Source organism: Aspergillus bombycis (genome assembly GCF_001792695.1).
Source record: "Aspergillus bombycis strain NRRL26010 chromosome Unknown contig00150, whole genome shotgun sequence".
Taxonomy (NCBI): Eukaryota; Fungi; Ascomycota; class Eurotiomycetes; order Eurotiales; family Aspergillaceae; genus Aspergillus; species Aspergillus bombycis.
The window spans coordinates 50,654-70,597 of NW_019170152.1; the positions used below are offsets into that span (position 1 = coordinate 50,654).

The window sequence follows — 19,944 nt, forward strand, 5'->3', positions numbered from 1 at the left end:
TCATTGCATGTTTTGTTCCGGTCCATTTCATCAGTCAACCAATCTAAAAAAGTTCTATTGATCTGCTCTAACCTAACTACGGAATGCTCAGGTGTGCCAGCACTTCACCGGTGAGGCAGAATCTAGATCCGACAGCGAAAGCCCTCATTCCCAAGCATAGGAGCAAGATAAAATGAACAAAAAGTATAGAATTATCAACTAAACGCACTTACACGGTGCCTCCCCTTGTAATAGGCCTCCTTTCCTACGCTTATGGCCTGCTAGTCAATCCCTTCTTGTATACTTACCGCACTTAGGTGACCCTTCGGGGTGGTCAATTGTGTTCCTATCCACTCTCGGCGGGCTTGGGAGCTCTAACCTTGCGTTTTAACTCAATGCGAATCACCTACTTATCATAGCAACCATTCTAAACATTCTACCGAAATCCAATCAATACAGCTTCGTAGTATTGACATCACGTGGAAAAGATACCTCTGTCACGAGTCCTTAGACTCGACAGCCAACTTGCTTAAAAGCTTGCCGAGACTCTGATATTGTCCTCGAAACTTCCTATTGACTAGTCATCATACGTTCTGTGAGTATTCAATTCACTTCCTACTCAGTATATATGACATATGAGCAACAGTTCACAGATGACCCCGACAAGTTCCAGGGCAACCGGGCTGCCCGGGGGACTGAGAACTCTCAGGCGCCTTATAATCAGTACTCTGGTTAGATTCTTGAGTGGATGAGGGTACATCATTTGCTGGGTTATAAAGACAGAAATTGTACGGAACAAGGCGTACTTGAGCGATTTCGGCCGGCATGATGGGGAAGTCTTCCACACGGGGATTGTGAGTAAAGCCAAAACGTGTGCCAAACAACAATATCCTCGTTCCGAACGATATCCCGGCTATTTTCAATCCACGACTTGATACCAGTTCCACTCAGTGACTGGTTTGTGTAGTTTCCTGGGGGAAGAGCTGGCGATCGTTATATTTAGTGACCCAGAACGGGCTCTCACAAAACTCAGAACGTCGCCAGTGCCATGAGCCTGGTTTCGCAAGTAACATCTGATATTGTGAGCTTGAGCCCATTGACTCAGCATTGCTGGAGATATTTACCTGGGATCGATGAGGAACCACTTTATAACCAATAGGTGTCAAAGACACAGGGTTCTCGGCATTTTCGTTCAGGATTTTGAAGACCCTTCCCTTAGAGATGTCATCCTCTACAGAACCAGCGCGGCCTAGAATGGTCTGCTCGGTGATGTACCCTGTGCCTAAGGGGTTGATATTCTCATCTCAGGGCATGGATACACTGTCAGTCAATGAAAAAATGTTGCGATGTCCTCCCACGGCAGGATTGATGCGCAAATTGAATAAATGTTGATGATAGGGAGCCATTACACCATCGGCCACTCGTGTCCTCCATGGGACCATTGTATCTTTGTTGATCGGCTGTGTGGAGAGGATGCCAGTCGCCCGAGTCTCGAATGTCAACTCACCGGATTGGTCGAAGTACCATACAAAAATGTACTCATAGTTAGCCACCGTGATAATAGTCTGCAGGACAAGCTGTCGCTTGCGAACTACCACAGCCTTGCCCGTTCGGTGATTGGTATGTTTTCACTGTATTCCGTTGTCGATCTCGTGGATGCAGATAAACGTTCGGCCTTGGTGCTGGGCTTCCGTCCTGGACAACGACACAGCCATCGAGATACTTTACCATACCAAGGCAATCGCAACCCACTGTTTCAGGGGTAGTATATGTTCTGAGTAAAGATTTCCACTGCGGATTGGATAAGGCTTACACTGCAAGTTGTTCGCCGTCACTCCAGCACCGACGTTTCCCAAGTCGAATGCGCCTTTACGATATATAGGTTTTCGTGGATCCCCGTAAGGAACAAACATTTCAGAAAGTGAGAGCCTGTAAAATGCACTCTTACCATCGAAGGATACATCATGCAAGGTCATCCCTGGTCGGTCGGTTAGAGACCAGTGATCATGATCAACACGCACAATCGCTCACCTTCCCGCCAGTTAAACCCCACACGGAATCAGCACTTCTCCCATTCGACCAAGTGGCCCTTGACTGTGAAGGAAGCACCCTCAGGCTGAATAACTTGGTAGGGCTTCACGGTTGTCCTGGGGGCCTTCTTTTGCAAGCTATGATCATACTCGGCTTCGTAAGGATCAGTTCGGCGATAAGGTACAGGTGAACCGACTGGTGTCGTAGCTTGGTCACACCCCAAGGGCAGGCGAGTGATCTGTTCGACTTTCATCCCAGAAAAATCGACAGTAACCATGAAATCCAACGGGAAACAATAGTGGTTCGAGTCAGGGTCATTGTTCCTGGGATTGCGCATATACATAAAACACCTAGTAGAGGAGGTTAGTAGCAGCACATTGTGACCAATTTACATGACGCAGCTCTACCTGAGTACGTCTTTACTGGGTTTCCTCGCCGTCTACACCATAACCCCATGGATCGAGAATCACTGTGGTATCATCGATCTTCAACCGGTTGATCTCTTCCTTCACCCGAGGGTCGGCCATGACTACCTGGGTTGCTTCATTCATCTCTGCACGGTCCACCGGTCCATGGAAGTCCCGAGGCAATTCAGCATGGTGAATAAGCTGGTTATTGGTGACATCTACTATCGCCTCAAAAACCGAGGAGGGCGTTTGATGTACCAGATGAGAGATATGCAGCGTGAAATAGCCGGGAGTGGGCGATTTTCGCGTTCAGCATCGAGAAAAGGTACCAGAATCCTTTTCGGAGGCTCCTATAAGCCAGCTGCTTTGAAATGAAGCTGTGTACCTTCGTAGGCTTTCTTGACTAGGTCAGTCGCCAGCTGAATCTCTCGCGGGGTAGCTGGGCCAAGAGGGTGCAAAGACATCATGACAGACAATTGATAGCGGTAAAGACTATAGTTACGAAGCTGAAACGATCACTGACAGTATGTTTTGTTGTGTTGTGTGTGTCGCTTTTATCATCAATCGTGTGTGCGAGCCGAGTCAGGATATGAGATACCCGCCAAATTACATCTCCGGGCTCGGTTAGGATTCGGTTTGCTCAGTCCATAACTTGTATGGTCAATGCAACTAAAGCTGGCAGCCATGATTCGGGTGTGCTAATGACGGGGGTGTGCCCTGGGCCATGTCACCTAGGGCTATACGGAGTCCAGAAATTGAACTAAATATGCGGGCTGAGTCAAACCTTATCCCCAGCATGTTTGCCCCGGCGCTACCTTTACCCTCGGAAACAAAATGAATCCCTTCTGTAACCATTAAGGCAGCTTCTGAAGTGCATACAAATGTCGTCACGTCAGCAATGGAGCAAAACAGAAGACGAGATGTTAATAATGATTATCCAACGTTTTGGCGACTGACGAGGACGGGACGGGAAATGGGATGAGATATCTAAACGCCTCTCTGGAAGGACTAGCAAAGTAACTCTCTCGCTTCTCCAATCCTTCCACTTACACCTTAACATAGAATGAGTGGAAGTATAAATCGCAGAACTGACAGAAAGCCTATCTAGGACTGTCGCAAGTGCTGGTTTCATTCCTTAGATCCATCCCTCCGCAAAGGGCGATGGACAAAGAAAGAAGACGAAACTTTACTGGCCACATATGGAAGACTGGGGCTTGCCTGGAAAGAAACTGATACCAAAGGTTATTTATGTTGAGCTAGCTTTATTGCTGACTAGAAGTTCCTTAGCGCGACTCATTCCAGGCCGGAAGGATGACCAGTGTGCAAAGAGATACAACGACATTCTTGACCCGAAAGTTGAAGATTGCCTAAGGCCCTGGACTCCCCAAGAAGATCAATACCTGACTGTCAAGGTGTCTCAGCTTAGGCACCAATGGTCCGCCACCACGGCCGGGTTATCTGACCGTCCGCCTCTTACTTGCCGAAATCGATGGCGGAGATTGGAGAAAGACATTTCCAGAGTAGGCGACTCATCGCTATCTCTAGAAGACTCCTCGAGTAGCGCGTCAATGCCTCGGTGGTTAGATACTGCACATCCGTCCTCTACACCTCTGGATGGGGCTCTCTCGTCCATCCTGCAAGATATTCAATCAATGCCTGATCATTCAGGCTTAATATCCAATACTCCAGCCATAGGACAGCGGAATGGTTTTGTAGAGAATCAGTCAATGACGGCATTGAGTACATTGGACAGCCAAACGATGACATGGGTTGATGTATTCGACAAGTTACAACAGGAACTACCAGTAACTCCGATTTACAGCGACGAATCTCCATACGTGTCATACTGTAATGGTGGCAAAGATTTAAGCGCCTCATCCTTAGCGTCAAATGCTCTTTCCAAGCCATTGCCTTAAAACGTGGAATTTACTCGGCAGCATCAGACCGCGTCTAGGAGTAGGGGCAGTCCATATTCGTTGAATGCAGCACAAACTAGGAACTCTGGTGCTTCAGCCTTGGTACCCGATGCAGAAAGCGGACAGGCAAATATGCGAGAGCAAATGACCATGCAATCTTTTTCGTTAGGAAACCACTATCTCGAAAACGTATCTAAGACAGGCGCTATTCACTACCACCATCACTTCCACTATCATCACCATTACCATCATCACTCTCAAGTTCAGTGGCCAAAACAAAGGCCAAACTTCACATTTCAGAAAAAAAAATCTGTAACACACCAAGGGAGTGACGTTCTCTATATTAAGAGATCTATTGATTCGGCAACCGAATCCATGATCCTTGAATAGACAAAACTTACGAGACCAAAGGCACAAAATATTAACGGCCGACAAAGCAATTTAGTGGCCAGACTGAGTTTGCATATGTGACCTATCTATTTAGATTAGCCCTAAGAGGCAACGTTTGGCTAGTCAAAGTGCCTGAAAGGCAGATGATATAGGGGACGTAACCCTAAAATAGGAGAAGAGAGAAAAGAAATCCACCCCTTGAAAGTGAAAGGGTACAAAAACAGGTATAATAAATTTGATAGCACTCAACTATTTCACAAGCAACGTTGCTTCTCTAGGTGTCTCCTTGCATGTCTTACTGCTTAATGTATCTACTCAGCAGCAGTCAATCTTTGTCTGAAATTCGACGTCCGGTTTGTCTTGGCAGGGCAACACGCGGGATGCAATAACACAGACTAGGAAAACTGTCAGTTGAGTGATATACTTAGTAGTCTAGTGCTAAGACTTTTGCGGGTACTAAGGCGCCACCAGCGTCAACGTGATTCGTTGAAGCGTGGCGTTGCGAACACTACTGTGAGGTACAGTACTTTTTCTTCCCCCCCCTCCATGTCTGCTTTGCACTGCGTCTCTGGCGAGGCTGGATCTTGTGTCTTCCTTCGTACATTCCATTGCGGGGTACTGATTACTGCTCCTGACATTAGAGGTTATGGAAAAGAAATAGGCTTCGTGACTGCTCTGGCGATAACTTTGAATACCTCCATTGCGCGTTTGTCTACATGTACGTGAAGCATTCGTCCCCACAAATCAACAGGCCCAGTGCCTACTTCAATCGAAGCATGGAGAAATGGGTTTGCATCTGATACACCGTCATAGCTTAGGCGGAGGTAGAGTAAACCTCCCAAAATTACTCACCAGAGGCCCACTTGGAGGATATGGCGTCTTTTCACACCCCTAAGAGAGGGAAGGATTTATGCCAATTGATCGACAAGCTTAACGAACAATTTGGCTTAGACATCCCTAACCCACAGTTTTACTCACCATCTCTCGAGCCTAATACAAAATCGCTCAGATGGCGCGTGTATATAGGCATCAAAAGGCTTCATTACGACCGGAATGTCAACTTGAATGAGACCCTCAACAACTTCGAGGAGTGGGTGGCATCTCGACCAGTGCGGGCCAATGGTGACTTTCCTTCGAATACTCGCTCCAAAAGGAATCCGTTTACCAATAAATGTTATGCCAGTATATCTGAGGCAGAGCGAGACGAGCGTGTTCTATACTTAGCGAGACAGATCGGGGATGAATTGTATATGCTGACCAATGGCTCCTGTTCCCCTTCTTCGAAGGACTTAATGGGATCACTGGTAAAGCCACAAGGCAATCATGCCCATCGAAAGGGCTGAAGAGAAGGATATCCGAAGAGGAGGACGAATTCTGCACTGCCCCAAATTCTCCGGTAAAAGATCCTGAGTCCGGGCCTACTGTGGTGGACCCGCTTAATTTGGTCAACGATGAAGAGGGGTGCGGTTTTGATCCAGGCCCAGCTCAGGTTTTCAAAAGCCCCAAAGTAGATGATGCACGGGGACCATCGGCATTTGTCCAAAGATTAACGGCACCTGACCAGTTTCGACGATACGATGCAGTGTCACCTGCACAGGACGACCCAAACGTTAGTTTCGCAACTACCGAACTGACCTCTATTTTTGATTCTCGCGATGACAGACTGAATACTTCGTTCATATCGACCATCACAGATGCTACTGAGCTCATGTGTGACTCGGACTACGAAGATTCGGTGGTGAATCATATGCTCAGCCAAGAGCTGAAACTAGCACTTGAAAGGTCGCAATCCATAGGTGAGAGTATTGTTGATGAGCCTCCCGAATCTGTTGAGCAGCGACTGATAGATGACCTCCTTCACTACGGACCATTTGCACAAGCCTATTCCTTTCCGAGCTCAGTACCCTTACGATACCGGTACGAGTTAGAGAGGATAGGCAGAGCTTGGAATATCCCCTCTGACCGCATGCTGGCTGGTAACAGCATACCCTTCCAAACACGCGATGGCTTTTGGGAATGGATCAAGGGCCACAACCAACGCAATGGAAAGCCACTCCCAGAAAAGCCAACCAACAAAGCTTGGGACTCCGCTATTGGCAACTTCAAGACAGATAAGCATTCAGAAGTTGTTGTCCTTACGGGTGATCTAGAATGGTGCAGCGAACATGAACCAGGCATTTTCAAAATGAACTTAAATCCACTGAAAACCGAAAGAACATGTCGATTCCATCGCCGTTTTGGATCCGACAGATTCCTTAGCTTGACAATGCCTGCACCCTCGCGCCCCCCGCGCCATTTCCCATTACCATCTGACCCTTCTCTTCTGCGAGAAAGTATTGCCCTATGGCTGACACAGAATGTCCACCGGTGTCTAGGGAGGACATGGAAGCCTTTCTTTGTGGAAGAGGTCAAGTCGAAACGAAAAGTAAAGGCAGAGCCGAAGTTCAGGGTGGACTTCTTTGCGATTGATGGCGTGGACTTTGATAAGAGCCCGCACGTACCTCCCATACCTCCCGCGAAACAAAACAGTGAAAACCACACCCCCATGAGCTTGGACTCCCTGCTCGACTGGCATATGTCGCGGGACGAGAATATAAAGCAGAAAAACTGCAAACTATTCCAACGTATCTCATTGGGGCTTTCGAAGACCTTCGCCACTGTTGTCTTGAAGCCATCGCAGGTCCTTCATCTAGCAGACCCCCCTAACTCACCGGTAATGAATGATGGTTGTGCCTTGATGTCTAGGGGTCTAGCCAGCCAGATCTGCGACTCATTAGGCATAACCGGGATCACCCCTAGTGCATTTCAGGGCAGAATTGCCGGGGCCAAGGGTCTGTGGATGGTAGATAAGCACGATTCTGATGTCTCCACAGGGAGGAGTAACGTGTGGATTCAGATATCTGACTCGCAATTAAAAATCGAGCCACACCCTCAGGGTTGGAAAGAGATTGTAGATGAAGAAAAGCTCACATTCGAAGTTGTAAAATGGTCCAAGCCCTTACATACGGTGGACCTGAACACCCAACTTCTGGCTATTTTGGAGCACGGAGGGCATATTAAAGAATACGTCGCCGATCTCACACGAGCTGGAATTAGGGCGGTATATGAAGACTTTGCTACTGTCGTCCAATCGGACAGTCCCGTTCTCTGTCGCAGTCTAATACAAAAGATAAAGCCACCAGCAGAAAGCAGTAACGTTGCAATGCTTCACAAGGTCAGACGCTTGGAGGATTGGATGGCTGACGATGTGGAGGCTGTCATTCGACTGACAGAGGCAGGCTTTGCACCTCGGACTTTCCACCCTCTTCGGAAGCGTTTGAGGAAATGTCTCATAGGTCTGCTGGATCAATATGTAGAACAACTGCATATTGAGGTACCTCTTTCCACCTATGCATTTTGCATCGCAGACCCATATGGGGTCCTGAAAGAGGACGAAGTTCACTTTGGCTTCTCCAATAACTGGCGTGATCCCGAAGGTCAATTCGAAGACAATCTACTCGACGGTATGGACGTTCTTGTAGCTCGACTCCCCGCACATCTCCCGTCTGACATCCAGCGACGAAGGGCTGTGTGGAAGCCAGAGCTCCGACATTTCAAGGATGTTATTGTTTTCCCTACGGTTGGGACAACACCACTGGCACACATGTTGTCTGGTGGTGATTACGATGGCGATACACCGTGGGTTTGCTGGGACCAAAATATCGTCCAGAAGTTTCGTAATTCCGACCTACTCATCATGGATTACTCTGCGGAGTACTTTAATCTTGAGACACATAATGTGCCAATGAAAGATATTGACTCATGGGATGAGTTTCTTCAAAGCACCTTTACATTCAACCTTACCATGTCTAATCTGGGAAGGTGTACTGTCGAGCACGAGAAGATATCCTACGACGAATCAATCGACTCACCGAATGCCAAAGAGCTTGCCTGTCTCCTCGGTCACCTCGTGGATGGTCGTAAGGGAGGGGTCCGCTTATCAGAACACGCGTGGCGAGCATACCGCAAAAGGGTTAGCCCTAGAGCACGAGATTTGCCTGCATACAAAAACCCCAGTCGAAGGCCCAAGCCCACCAACATAATAGACTATCTGAAGTTCGAAGTTGCTCGGAAAGAAAAGGACATTGTTTTGAGGCTACTGGAAGAGTTATTAGCTAAAGCGGGGACCACGTACGAACACGATAGAGACCTTACCAGGCCGTGGGACGAGGCACGGGAGCAGGCCGAGAAAGACCGACGTGAAGGTGGACAACTTCATGTGATTTTGGGAAATGTCACCCAGGAAATCGATGATCTCTTTGACAGATGGATCCACTCGGTCACCGGCGAACACTCCTTCTCGGCTGTCTCGTTGGAGATCGCTGACCATGCTAGAGCCATTTCACCACCCGAGGGTGATCACCCCATGATCCTTGTCTGGCGACATAGTAAGGATGCGTGGCTCCATTTGCTCGCTTCGTACTCGTACAAGAAGCGTCCCGAATCGAGCTTTGCCTTCCATGCCTTTGGAGAGATACTCTGCCAATTAAAAGCCAGTAGTGTACCATCACGATCAGTGATCAATGAAATCCTAGCTTGTTACCGGATGAATCAGAAGGTGGTCGCAAGGTTGACAGCCGGGGACACGGTTGAAGGCGAGGACAGCGATGGTGGCGATGAATACGAAGGCGCAGATGCTATAACGATGCTTCAGGCAACACAACTTTCTGGAGGATACTATGACTGGGATGATGGTCTGTCCGTGGAGTGAGACGTTGGTCTGTTGGCTTTCATTCCGGGCTTCTCGTCTTCTTTGGATTCACAAATAGATATTGTTTCTAGTACTGTACATACATACATACATATCCACACTTGGAAATGACCAGAATCTATATTTCCCACAAAAGTTTGTCAGGTCTCGTCCATTGAGCAAAGTAAAGCCAAGGATACCCGAGATACCGGTCTCCCAGTGAACAATCCCTAAGCAATCTTCCTCAATGCAGAATATACCCTCTTTTCCCCCTCTCACTTATGCACTGTTAAGTTGTCACAATCGCAATACCTGTTCCGCAGCTTAGCTTTCCCCACCTGTTTTATGGCGAGTGCAATCCAGTGCTTAGGGTTGCCTGAACCATGGGAAGGCCGAAAACACTAACAAACACCATTAAAGGTTCGGGGAGAATCAAGACACCCTTCGCTTAATAGATAAACCGAAGCAGCTCAACACCTGTATTTCCGGGCCAGCCACGCGTCACAAGCACATTCGTGATGGGCGATCTATCGTCAGGGTTGTAGTGTGTAGTGTGGGACGGGACCTCCACAAGATGGGATCGCCATTTGACTAGTGGACGTGGGTCGTCGGTACTTGTTTTCTAGAAGTTTGCGCCTCTATGCAGACTGTGACCAGTGGTCGTGATGATCTGCAAACAGGGAGTCGGGTTAACAGACCTGGATAGTTTTTCCGTAGCGGGTGACTTAATTGCAATGACCAGTATAGTTAATATTAATAGTTATTCATGATATTCGAAGGGAGAGGGGAACCATGGTTACGCGCAATACTAGTAGTAATTTTAGGTATGAAGAAGAGCAAACTCCTTTTGATATATGCCCTAACCAGCATCTAGTTCCTTAATGGAAGGGGTGCTAGTGACAGAGTCCAGGCAAGTAGTAGATCAAAGATCACCAGGGTCATCACCGTGCACACTTCCCTTCTCCTGGGATCTTCCTAATCAGGACAATGGATGCCAGATTCGACTTTGAGTTGACGTATCACAACCAGTGCGGAAGGCGGTCAATAGAGACTTTGTTGGGACTTTTGCTTCGGTTCGAAGGGTGGAGATGAAACCTGACGTGTCTGCAACTGCATAGAGAAGGCGGTCAGGCGGGTAATATCGCCCTTTTCTTTCAGGTGGGGATCACATGTCACGATCTTGCCCCAGGCTGAAAAGCGGAAGCAAATCATGAATCATGGTAAATGTCAGATTGTTGGGTAATTAGAGATGGATATAACCTTAGTAAGAGCTGGCCCTGCTGGAACACCAATTCCAGTGCCCTCCACGACGGCAACCGTCCCCATCCGGCACTGGGAAGAAGGTTTAGTGTGTCGTTTTGTTGGTGGTTCAGATTCTTTCAGTTCCGAGCGATTCGGCATGTGATAGAATGGGGTAAGTTGCATTCGCTTGGAATGCCTGGTCGGCTTGAAGGTGAAGGTCGAGTACTTCCTGCATCTCACCGTTACATGGTCTAGTTCTACCTTACAGGTCGCATGGGAATGGATGCTCTGAGCGTTCCGGGGGAAGATATTAATTATTCATGGGTAGTAATGGGGAGGGGGAAGTTCCATATCACTCCATTCTATATATAAATGTACCAATGATATATTGGACGGAGGAATTGCAAGATCGTAATCACCTTCCGTGCTGACCAGAAGTTCTAATTATATTTTGCTTTTTGAGGATAGTATTTGAGAGCTGGCCTACATTTGCCGTGTAGTTTGCCGGTCAACTGGGTCGGTCCCATTTTTTATTTTTTTTATTTTTATTTTTATTTTTTATTTTTTATTTTTTTTGGTTTTGGTTTTGGTTCTGGTTTTGCTGGTTGGTATTTTTTCACGTGAAGAGCACATGAGAAAGACTTCCGTCACTGACTCGATCAATTTCCCTTCTCAACCTTTGCTTTTTAGTCAGGTCTTAGTCTAGTACGCGCTTCTCAAGGGATCGTCCCTTCTCCAATTTCGATAGAGCTAAACCGCTGACGCCCCCCCCCCAAACTGCTCGTCTAAATCATCTTTATCCTTACTAGTCGGTTTTAGGCCTCCATGGACAATCGTTCAGGCGCCATTTCAACGCCGAACGATTCGTCCGTCTCCTCACTCCGAAACACGGCCAACAGCGGCAAACCTCAGACTACTTCGACCCTCCCCGCTCCTCCATCTGGCTATCCTTCTGTGCAGAATGTCCCTACCTCCATGATGGATGTCGATAACCCTACACTGGTGGAGGATCGTTCACGTCGAGCTACTAGTGTTCTCTCCATGGATGATATTGAGGCGGCGCAGGCCCTGGAGGGGCTCCGTACAGGTAGGCCGTTTTGCTCCTGCTTCGTTTCATCCGGGAGCCAGCCTCCTGAGATCACTGAAATATGCTAATCAAGAGTCGTCCCAGAGTACGGTCAACCTCCTCGAAACGTGTCGCAACAAACCTCCAGCCCCGACTCCAAACCGCAACCCGAACCCCTCTTATCATTGCTGACCTCAACCCATCCTCTGATATCCTCCGCGATCAACGGATCCGTCTCGGCATACACCAGCTCGAAATCATACTCGCCTCGTTTCAAATCGGGAGCCGAGTTCCTCGAACGCAACATTGGCTCCCCCGTCGCCAATACGGTTGGTACGGTTGGCCGCAAAACCGGAGTCGAGAGCGGCCTTCGATGGGCGCTGCAGCGTCGTGGATCCGGCCCAACTGATCCCAAACGGTCTAAGCGTCGCAAAGTGAGCGGGGACAAACATCCAACCGAAGTAGACTTGGAGAAGGGCTCTGACGAAACATTGTCGTCTCGCCGCGGGCGTAGCTCCTCCGACCTGTCGATGGGTGAGCCTCTCCCGCCATATGACGACCAGACGTCGCCCAGCTACGAGGAGGTTGGTCGGCAAAACTCTTCGCGACCTAACCCCACGTGGCAAAGTCGATTGGTGATCTCCACCTCGGGATTGGGTGTCGCCATGAGCGAGGAGTCCCTCCGCAGCTTGCAGTATTGTTTGACCTGGTTGCGATGGGCAAACGGACGGCTGGGCAAAGCCATCGTGGCCTTGCAGGGTGCCCTGAAGGAATGGGACAATGCCAAGAAGGATAATGATCCTAACCAGGACACCTCCTTGCTGTCCCAGCGTATCCAGGCCGTCCGGGAGGACGTCTTGTCGACCTTGAAGCAGGTTGTAGATGTTGTCTCCAAGTATGCTGGGGGTGCACTGCCAGAAAATGCCCGGAACCTGGTTCGCCGACACCTCACTTCCTTGCCGCATCGATTCCAGGTAGCTTCGACGTCGAACCCTCCACCCGACTCGAGTGCGGCATCCTCTGATGCCACGATTAACGCTCATCGCATCTTGGTTCTGGCACAGGAAGGTCTAGACATGATGGCGCAAGTGAGTGGAGTGGTGAATGACACCCTCGTCAGCGCTGAGCTTTGGTGCGAGCGGCTGGGCAAGAAGCGGCCCGACAGCAAGCCCCAGAGCGCAGCTCAACCGCCCGAGTCGCACAATGCGTCGTTTCCGCCTGATGTGAAGCAGCCTATCCGCGAACCTTCCCAAGATGTTCCAATGACCGGGACAGAGGAGAAGGTATAGACAAGGAAAACAACCAATTCCCAGGTGGCCTCACAGTTATTGCTCAGCGGGCACTGAGACATGCACTGCCTACTATTGGGCTGGCGAGACTACGGGGTGGTTCAAACTCGCTATTTACAAGATTTCACTATTGGTGATGGTACATATGACGTTGAAAACACGTTCTATTGAAACATCTCGGATCAGTCGTTGGTCTAACTTCCTTTCGGACTTTCTTTCGTTATCTTCTTTTCTTTACCCTGTAGTGTTCGTTTGCTGATGTTTTCGTTTGATATCCGTACTACTTGTTGAGTGCGAGGAAAGAGTCGGCGTTCTTGCTTTTTGGATACCTTTCTACCTGATTTCACACTTGGTCTTCTTAAGTCTTTTCAAAATCACGCACCAAGGGTCGCTCCTTAACAGCCTTCCTGATACTGATTGAGTTACTAGTTGGTATACTGTACGAAGGGATGGTCATCCCAGTCAAGCTAATACGTCTGTGTTGAGCCTTACCACAGTAACAGTACATTCATCCCCTGACCTTCTCACCATGGCGAGTCCAATGCCACCTCGCGGAGTATCCCCTTTCCCCAGTAAATGCTCACCTTTTGCACCTTGCATTTCTGGTGCGCCAGCCGTAGCTGTACGAACTGTAACTGTCTCTGCTTCTCGCGTTCCTTCATAATTTTCTTCCACTTGAGCTTCGATCTTTGCACCTGTCTCTGTCGACTCGGCTCCCACTTTCTCCACAATCCCTCCTCATGGTCCATCAACCCGCAGTCCTCAGGCCACGGTGCCCTATCCGGTATGCTGAAGTCAGGTATTTGTAGGCCTGAATCCCCTGCCATGCGCTCGATCTCTTCGTACTTCCTCAACCCCCACATCCATTTCTTCAGTTCGTCCCGGTCATCGTCGTCGCGACAAAGACTCAGCATTCCCCGGTGAAACATGTAATGTACGTGGATATGGTAGTCAACATGATACCGAGCGAGCGCCTTATCCCTGTTGGGGTCTTCGGAGATGTATCGATCTATTCGTTCCTCGTAAAGCTCGATCTGAGAGGGCGTCATTAACCGCTCGTACCCGGATGTAAAGGATGGTGCAGGCGTTGTAAGGAGGGATTCGTCTTCAATGCCGGCCGCGACTACTGTGCCTAGAGGAGATTCCTCACGCCAGGCACGTCCTTCAGCAGCCATGGAAACCCCTTCATCTAGGCCAGTTTTCTCCGAGTCATGGTCTCCACTGGAAGTTGGGTCCGGTGGATCGATCTTGCAGGTAGTACATTTTAGGGCTTCTTGTATTGCGATATTCTGCTCGCGTTAATAACATTCTTTTGGACCTGTTTTCGAAAACAAAGTACATACCATTGTTATCTGCTCTAGGAGCTTCATATTTGGAGTGTCTGTCTTGCTTCTTGATCTTCTCGTCTTATGTTGGTCGCTGGTCGGCTGACGCTGCATGCGTGTACGCGGTGTTGGACGTCTATTGCGATATGGGATCGTCATTTCCTATGTTTTTTACAAACACACTCAGTAGGGAAAAGGAAAGACAAACTGAAATAGAAATAATCCAAAACACGGCGATTGCACCTCTCTATAATTATTCCTGCTCATGATCTTTCCTGACCGACAATGCCTATGACGTCTGTCAAGAATTTGAGATCTACATCAAATGGCCCCCCACCTGACTTTTTGTCCTCGATGCCCGTGACCCCATCACTGGGTTGGGGGGTAAAACAGGACAAGGGATTGTATTTCTTTAAGCTATGGTCGGACTTCAAACACACCGAGTTCAGTGCTATTGTTGAATTGTGAAGTGCATTGTCTGCGCTGTGTTGATCCAGTAGGGGGCTTTGTGTTACAGATCTACATTTAATCTCGGAGATCTTGACATGACATGCATTATTACATACATTGCATTCGATAATCTGAAACACCAATGTATACAATAGGTCATAGAACAATATCTCATTGACCAAACAGAATGGAATCATCGCATTGCCGTAGCGTCTATCTCAACAAGGAGACTTATGTCGCCCTATGGCAATTCTCTGGGGACTGACTATACTCCTCTGTATGGAAGTATATCCTCACCAGCAGGAGATATACTCACCTCTTCCAATCTCAGACGTATAAAGACCTACAATTCCATTGATCGGGTTCATCCATAAGATACAAAGAAACAACATCAAAACAAGGATATCGAGACCCTCATGGCTGAACCCATGGTCACCCTCTACCCAGCAACCTGTCTCATATTCGCAGCCATATACCTCGTCTTCCTCAACCGAGCCCCGATCATCCTCTGTCTAGGCCGCTGTGCTCAATGCCTTGATTCGGAAAACCACTACGTCGAGTTCCACTCTCAAGTCGCTGACACTGAATTCGAGTCGGAACCCGAAGGCCTCGAAGATCAATGGTAGGTTCTCCCTCCCCAAACCCAACAACCCCAGAGTCGAAATGAAAAAAGAAAAGAGGAAAAAAAAAAAAAAACGAAAATAGAACAGAAAAGAACAAACCCAAAGCAAGAAGGAAGGCCAACAAACGCACAGGCCCACCCCAACACCCGCCATCGACAACAACTACTCCACTGCCCCCTCCTACCCATCGTCGATATCAACCGACGATCCGAACTTCCCCGCATCGAACCCCAGAACCCCGCTGGGGAGATACTTCGATCCGACGACGGGGAAAATCTACCCGCAGGCCCTGGAGCCGCCGACCCCGGCGTGGGAAATGGAGCTGAAGATGCGGATTGAGAAGGGAGTCGGGTTGGAGCCGTCTTGGGATCGCGCGGTTGATTGTATGGTGGGGTTGTTTGTGGGGTTGCATGTTTAGTATCTCGTTTGTTGGTTTCTTTTGTTGGGTCTTTCAGAAGGATTGCTTCTTGCGGCCCTTTTATGTAATGCCGATGGTATGTGGCATTGAGAGGAATTTGTAGCCTGCATGGACTTTTCCCTCCATGGTGTATGTTCGTGGACTAATCTTGATCTTGTCAATTGTTGTAATAGTGCTTGTATTAGTACTCGAGGTTTCTGTAGAGAGGCCCTCTATTGCACGGAGAGGCAGACAGAGGCTTATTTTATTATATATTAGACATCCCCTATCTTTTTATCAATCGCTTTAGCTCTTCCTGGCTGTCAGGCTAACGCAAAGGCTGAGGAAATTATCTTACTTTGAAGAACTCTCTTACTTCGCCTCTTGTCAACGCCCAATGGATGTAAGATCTTTGCTGATGATAGTTCCGATTATGTATATGTCGGAAGAGCTTTAGATGGCTTCAGATAGCTCGTCGACTGCTAAGAGCCTATCCCTTGTCAATTCTCGTTTCAGCTCCTTGTTTAGAACGCAGGAGACTATCAAGTAGGGAGGACTGATTAAATATATTACAGATTTCGAGGACAGCAACCTCCTGGGATTTATCTTCCAAAGTTCAACCTTCGACCAACATTCAAGACAGAGGACAAGCTTCTCAACTACCCATTGAGGCTACTTTTATCAGGCTATTCCAATATATTATCTAGAAAGTACAAAATAGCAGTGGGTAGTTCCAAGATTAAAAGCTCAGTTAGAACAGATCAGATACCCGGATTCAAAGTAAACTATAGATAAACTTAAATAAACACTTGAAGTACCAGTGAGCTCAGGAGTGCCAAATAAGTTCTAGCAAATATTATCACCGTTCCTGACATATATGGAGTGTCTCACTGAAATCCTCACAGAATTTACTATTCCATAGGCCATATCCTTTAAGCGGCAACCGTAGCTTTTAGTTAATATACTCTTACTCTACGTATATCCCCCCAATCGTTGAAGCTTCGAGTGCTCGACCAGGGCATCTAAGCCAAGTTTCCTGCTGTCACAAGTTACTTGACGTTCCTCCAGTTGATAATTCCATCCTATTTCACTACACTACAGTCGGCACTTGGCAACATAAGAGGCAACGGGGAGCCGACCTTCCAGCATGATATCCCGCCGGGAACGGTTATGATGAGAGGAATTAGGGAAGATCCCTGCGTCGAAGAGAAGTCCGAACTGGATATCGCTTCGAAGTTGAATGCTTAGGACATACACGGGGCGCCTGTAGGTTCGAAGGTATCTCAAACGACCGGTATGCCGGGCGAATAGGCCACTCTAGGGAATACGCTTTGGCTAGGGTAAAAGCAGGCAGTCTAAGATAAAAGCTCTTGACGTTTGACGTCGGCTGTGGACCATCGTGCATTGTAAATGAGCGTAGTAGTTGCTGCAGGTGTTGAAAACGAGGATCCTAAGGCTGCATATATGCTGTTTTCTGGGGGGTGCTCTCTCTTACATATTGCATTGGCGTCTTTTTTATGCTTTCTGGGTGGCTTGAGGCATACCTTCCTTCTACTTCGCCAGTTGCCTTAGTACTAGTGGTTGGCCGGTTCATAATCTTAGGACTTTTAGTGTACAGAGTCCTTCACAATGTTGGTCCATGCGGCCGGCCGATTATGATAATTATTGTATTCTCCATTTGGATTCAATACAGATGGAGCTGTTTCCTTGTCTTGCGTGTTGTGGAGCAGTCTGGTGGTTATAGTCGGGATTATATAAACTTATTAGGGCACGGCGGTGATGCTTAGAACAAAAGTAACAAATGTTCAGGATTATTTGTCGATAAAGTACAACAAGGACTTCAGATAAATAAGAGATTATTATTATTAATAGATCTGTTTGTTAGGGGCACTATATCTGCAGTATGACATTTTTGTCCGGAGCGATGGCGTGGGCATGAGGAGGGGTTGCCAGTGAACTACTTGGAAGGGTTTGGATTACTCCGGAGTACGGCTGATAAGAAAAGTATTACGTCCAAACCTGGCAAGTGGCGGGCATTTGCGGGAGTCACGCGCCAATGTTCTTAGGCCAAGAGATGATATGCTGCAAGCCACATCTGCAAGGCTTCGTGTCACCGTCTACGGCCGTGATTTTAAGGCCTGATCGTGGTGCAGGAACCCTAAGGCAAACGCCACCAGGGTTTCAAAATTCGAATTTACTTTTCTGGACTACACACACAATACATTTTTGGACATCCAAAGGTCGTTCATCCGTCTATTGTTTATCGTTTGAAGCCGTTATGTATAGTAAACCCAAGATGTAAAAAAAATCGCCGGACATAATAAATTAAAAGGGGATATCACTTATGGAGCGCAGTAGCCACCGTCGACAACCAGGTCTGCTCCGGTGGTGTAGCTTGAGGCATCCGAGGCCAGGTAGAGGTAGGCACCCTTCAATTCCTCAGGGCGACCTTCACGGCCCATGGGGATCTTGTCCTTCCAGATGTTCTTGGTCTCCTGGGGCACGAAGTTGGAGATTTCGGTCGCGATGTAGCCGGGGGAGACGGTGTTGGCACGTGCATACTTAACCCATTCAACCGAAAGAGATTTGCCTGGAGGTGTTAGCCTGGTAGACACCGAGGCAGATCAGAGGCAGAGGATACTTACAGAGATGGATCACGGCCGACTTGGCAGCGTTGTAGGCAGCTTGCATCTGAGGGAAGTTGACAATGTGACCGCTCATGGAAGCGGTAGCCACGAAGCTACCGTAGGTGAAGTTGGTCAACTTGTTGCCGTTGAGGTCGGTTCCCTCCTCCTTCTGTCTCCTCCAGTGGGCGGCAGCAGCCTTGGCACAGTAAAAGGTGCCGTCGAGGTCAATGCTGACAACGTCGGTGTAGTGCGCAAGAGGGCCGTCAACCATGGGACCCTGGGTCCAGGGAATACCGGCGTTGGCAATGAAGACGTCCAGTCGGCCGTTGAAGTCCTTCACGGTCTGGTCAACGGCCTGCTGCACGGCCTCGGCGTTCGTGATGTTGACCTGGTAAGCCTTGGCTGGATACACTCAGTAAATGCTCAGGCCATGATATAGTCACAGGACGGTTAAGAGACGTGACGGATGAGCAGGAACCTACTCTGAACACCGTATTTGGAGGCGATCTCAGCGGCACGCTCGGGGCATTTGTCATTGGTGTTCCACCACAGGGCAACGTTGGCACCAGCTTCCGCAAGACCGTTGGCGACAGCGAGACCAATACCGGCGCCAGCACCAGTAACGATGGCGGTCTTGCCCTTCAGAGAGAACATGCTCAGCAAGCTGGGGTGCTCCGGGGGAGTAGTATTCTCGTGGACGAAGAGACCATTCTGGATGGGGTTGGCAGCCATTCTGACGGGGTGTTCTATAAAACGGTGGAAATAAACAGGGGAGAGAAAAGGAAGAGGTATTAGGTAGGAGTGGGGAGAGGAGGAGGGGAAAAAGCCGAAGGGTCCACAGCAGATAGCTATATATAAGCACGGGAGCTGCTCAGACAGAGTAGCTGGGATCGGTGAGAGATATCATGGCGGGGTGGACATAATTATTCATATTTAGAATTTTTGATTATTGTTTTTCTGCTGCGTCTCATGTTGTTCATACTTTGCGTTGCATACACACCACAACAAGGTTCAATAGCGACGGACCGTCCACATCTCAACACGTACGTTGTCCCAGTGGCTCTGGGAAAGGCCGAGATCTGGGCCCCCGGTAAGTTATGACGCTATGCCGCCCCGGACCCAGAGAGACCCAACGTCTTAAAGGCGGGATTCATTGTGACAGACGTGGGGGAGAGAATCCGCGCGAACTTTCATTCCTGTCCAGGAAGATTAAAATTCGACGGTCTCCTGGATTGTTGCCCTGTTATTTCTGCGGTGAGACCGATCAGTTTCCACAGGTCATTTTTCTTTTTCCTTTTTTTCCTGTTCGACTTTTCTTTGGTGTTATCTTCATCTCCTTTGTGGGTGGTAGTTAAATTTGATACTAGAAAGTGGATGGCTTTGTCTCTTGGTGCCCGGAGAAGGTGTTGGGGGGAGGGGGGAGAGAGGAGAGAGAGAGAGAGAGAGAGAGAGAGAGAGAGAGAGAGAGAGGGA

At 48.5% G+C, this 19,944-nt stretch overlaps 6 protein-coding genes across 6 annotated transcripts; 3 read left to right on the top strand and 3 right to left on the bottom strand.

Annotated features, from left to right (window-relative positions):
• Positions 1–2,038: 2,038 nt before the first annotated feature.
• ABOM_011094 (copper amine oxidase 1) lies at positions 2,039–2,881 on the bottom strand (the record flags this gene model as incomplete). The annotated part of the gene is made up of 3 exons (XM_022538222.1): positions 2,039–2,360; positions 2,434–2,635; positions 2,803–2,881. 3 exons carry the CDS (start codon positions 2,879–2,881, stop codon positions 2,039–2,041), a joined length of 603 nt encoding a protein of 200 aa, XP_022384011.1.
• Positions 2,882–5,595: 2,714 nt separating this feature from the next.
• ABOM_011095 (RNA dependent RNA polymerase) lies at positions 5,596–9,473 on the top strand (the record flags this gene model as incomplete). The annotated part of the gene is made up of 2 exons (XM_022538223.1): positions 5,596–5,932; positions 6,010–9,473. The coding sequence occupies 2 exons, from the start codon at positions 5,596–5,598 to the stop codon at positions 9,471–9,473; spliced, it is 3,801 nt and encodes a 1,266-aa protein (XP_022384012.1).
• Positions 9,474–11,519: 2,046 nt separating this feature from the next.
• Positions 11,520–13,049, top strand: ABOM_011096 (putative clock controled protein (Ccg-8); the record flags this gene model as incomplete). The annotated part of the gene is made up of 2 exons (XM_022538224.1): positions 11,520–11,781; positions 11,866–13,049. The coding sequence occupies 2 exons, from the start codon at positions 11,520–11,522 to the stop codon at positions 13,047–13,049; spliced, it is 1,446 nt and encodes a 481-aa protein (XP_022384009.1).
• Positions 13,050–13,573: 524 nt separating this feature from the next.
• Positions 13,574–14,419, bottom strand: ABOM_011097 (uncharacterized protein; the record flags this gene model as incomplete). The annotated part of the gene is made up of 2 exons (XM_022538225.1): positions 13,574–14,338; positions 14,393–14,419. 2 exons carry the CDS (start codon positions 14,417–14,419, stop codon positions 13,574–13,576), a joined length of 792 nt encoding a protein of 263 aa, XP_022384010.1.
• Positions 14,420–15,240: 821 nt separating this feature from the next.
• Positions 15,241–15,865, top strand: ABOM_011098 (uncharacterized protein; the record flags this gene model as incomplete). Its single annotated transcript, XM_022538226.1, has 2 exons — positions 15,241–15,446; positions 15,580–15,865. 2 exons carry the CDS (start codon positions 15,241–15,243, stop codon positions 15,863–15,865), a joined length of 492 nt encoding a protein of 163 aa, XP_022384007.1.
• A 2,321-nt stretch (positions 15,866–18,186) lies between these two features.
• On the bottom strand, positions 18,187–19,203 carry ABOM_011099 (putative carbonyl reductase; the record flags this gene model as incomplete). Its single annotated transcript, XM_022538227.1, has 3 exons — positions 18,187–18,434; positions 18,490–18,873; positions 18,954–19,203. The coding sequence occupies 3 exons, from the start codon at positions 19,201–19,203 to the stop codon at positions 18,187–18,189; spliced, it is 882 nt and encodes a 293-aa protein (XP_022384008.1).
• Positions 19,204–19,944: the final 741 nt, after the last annotated feature.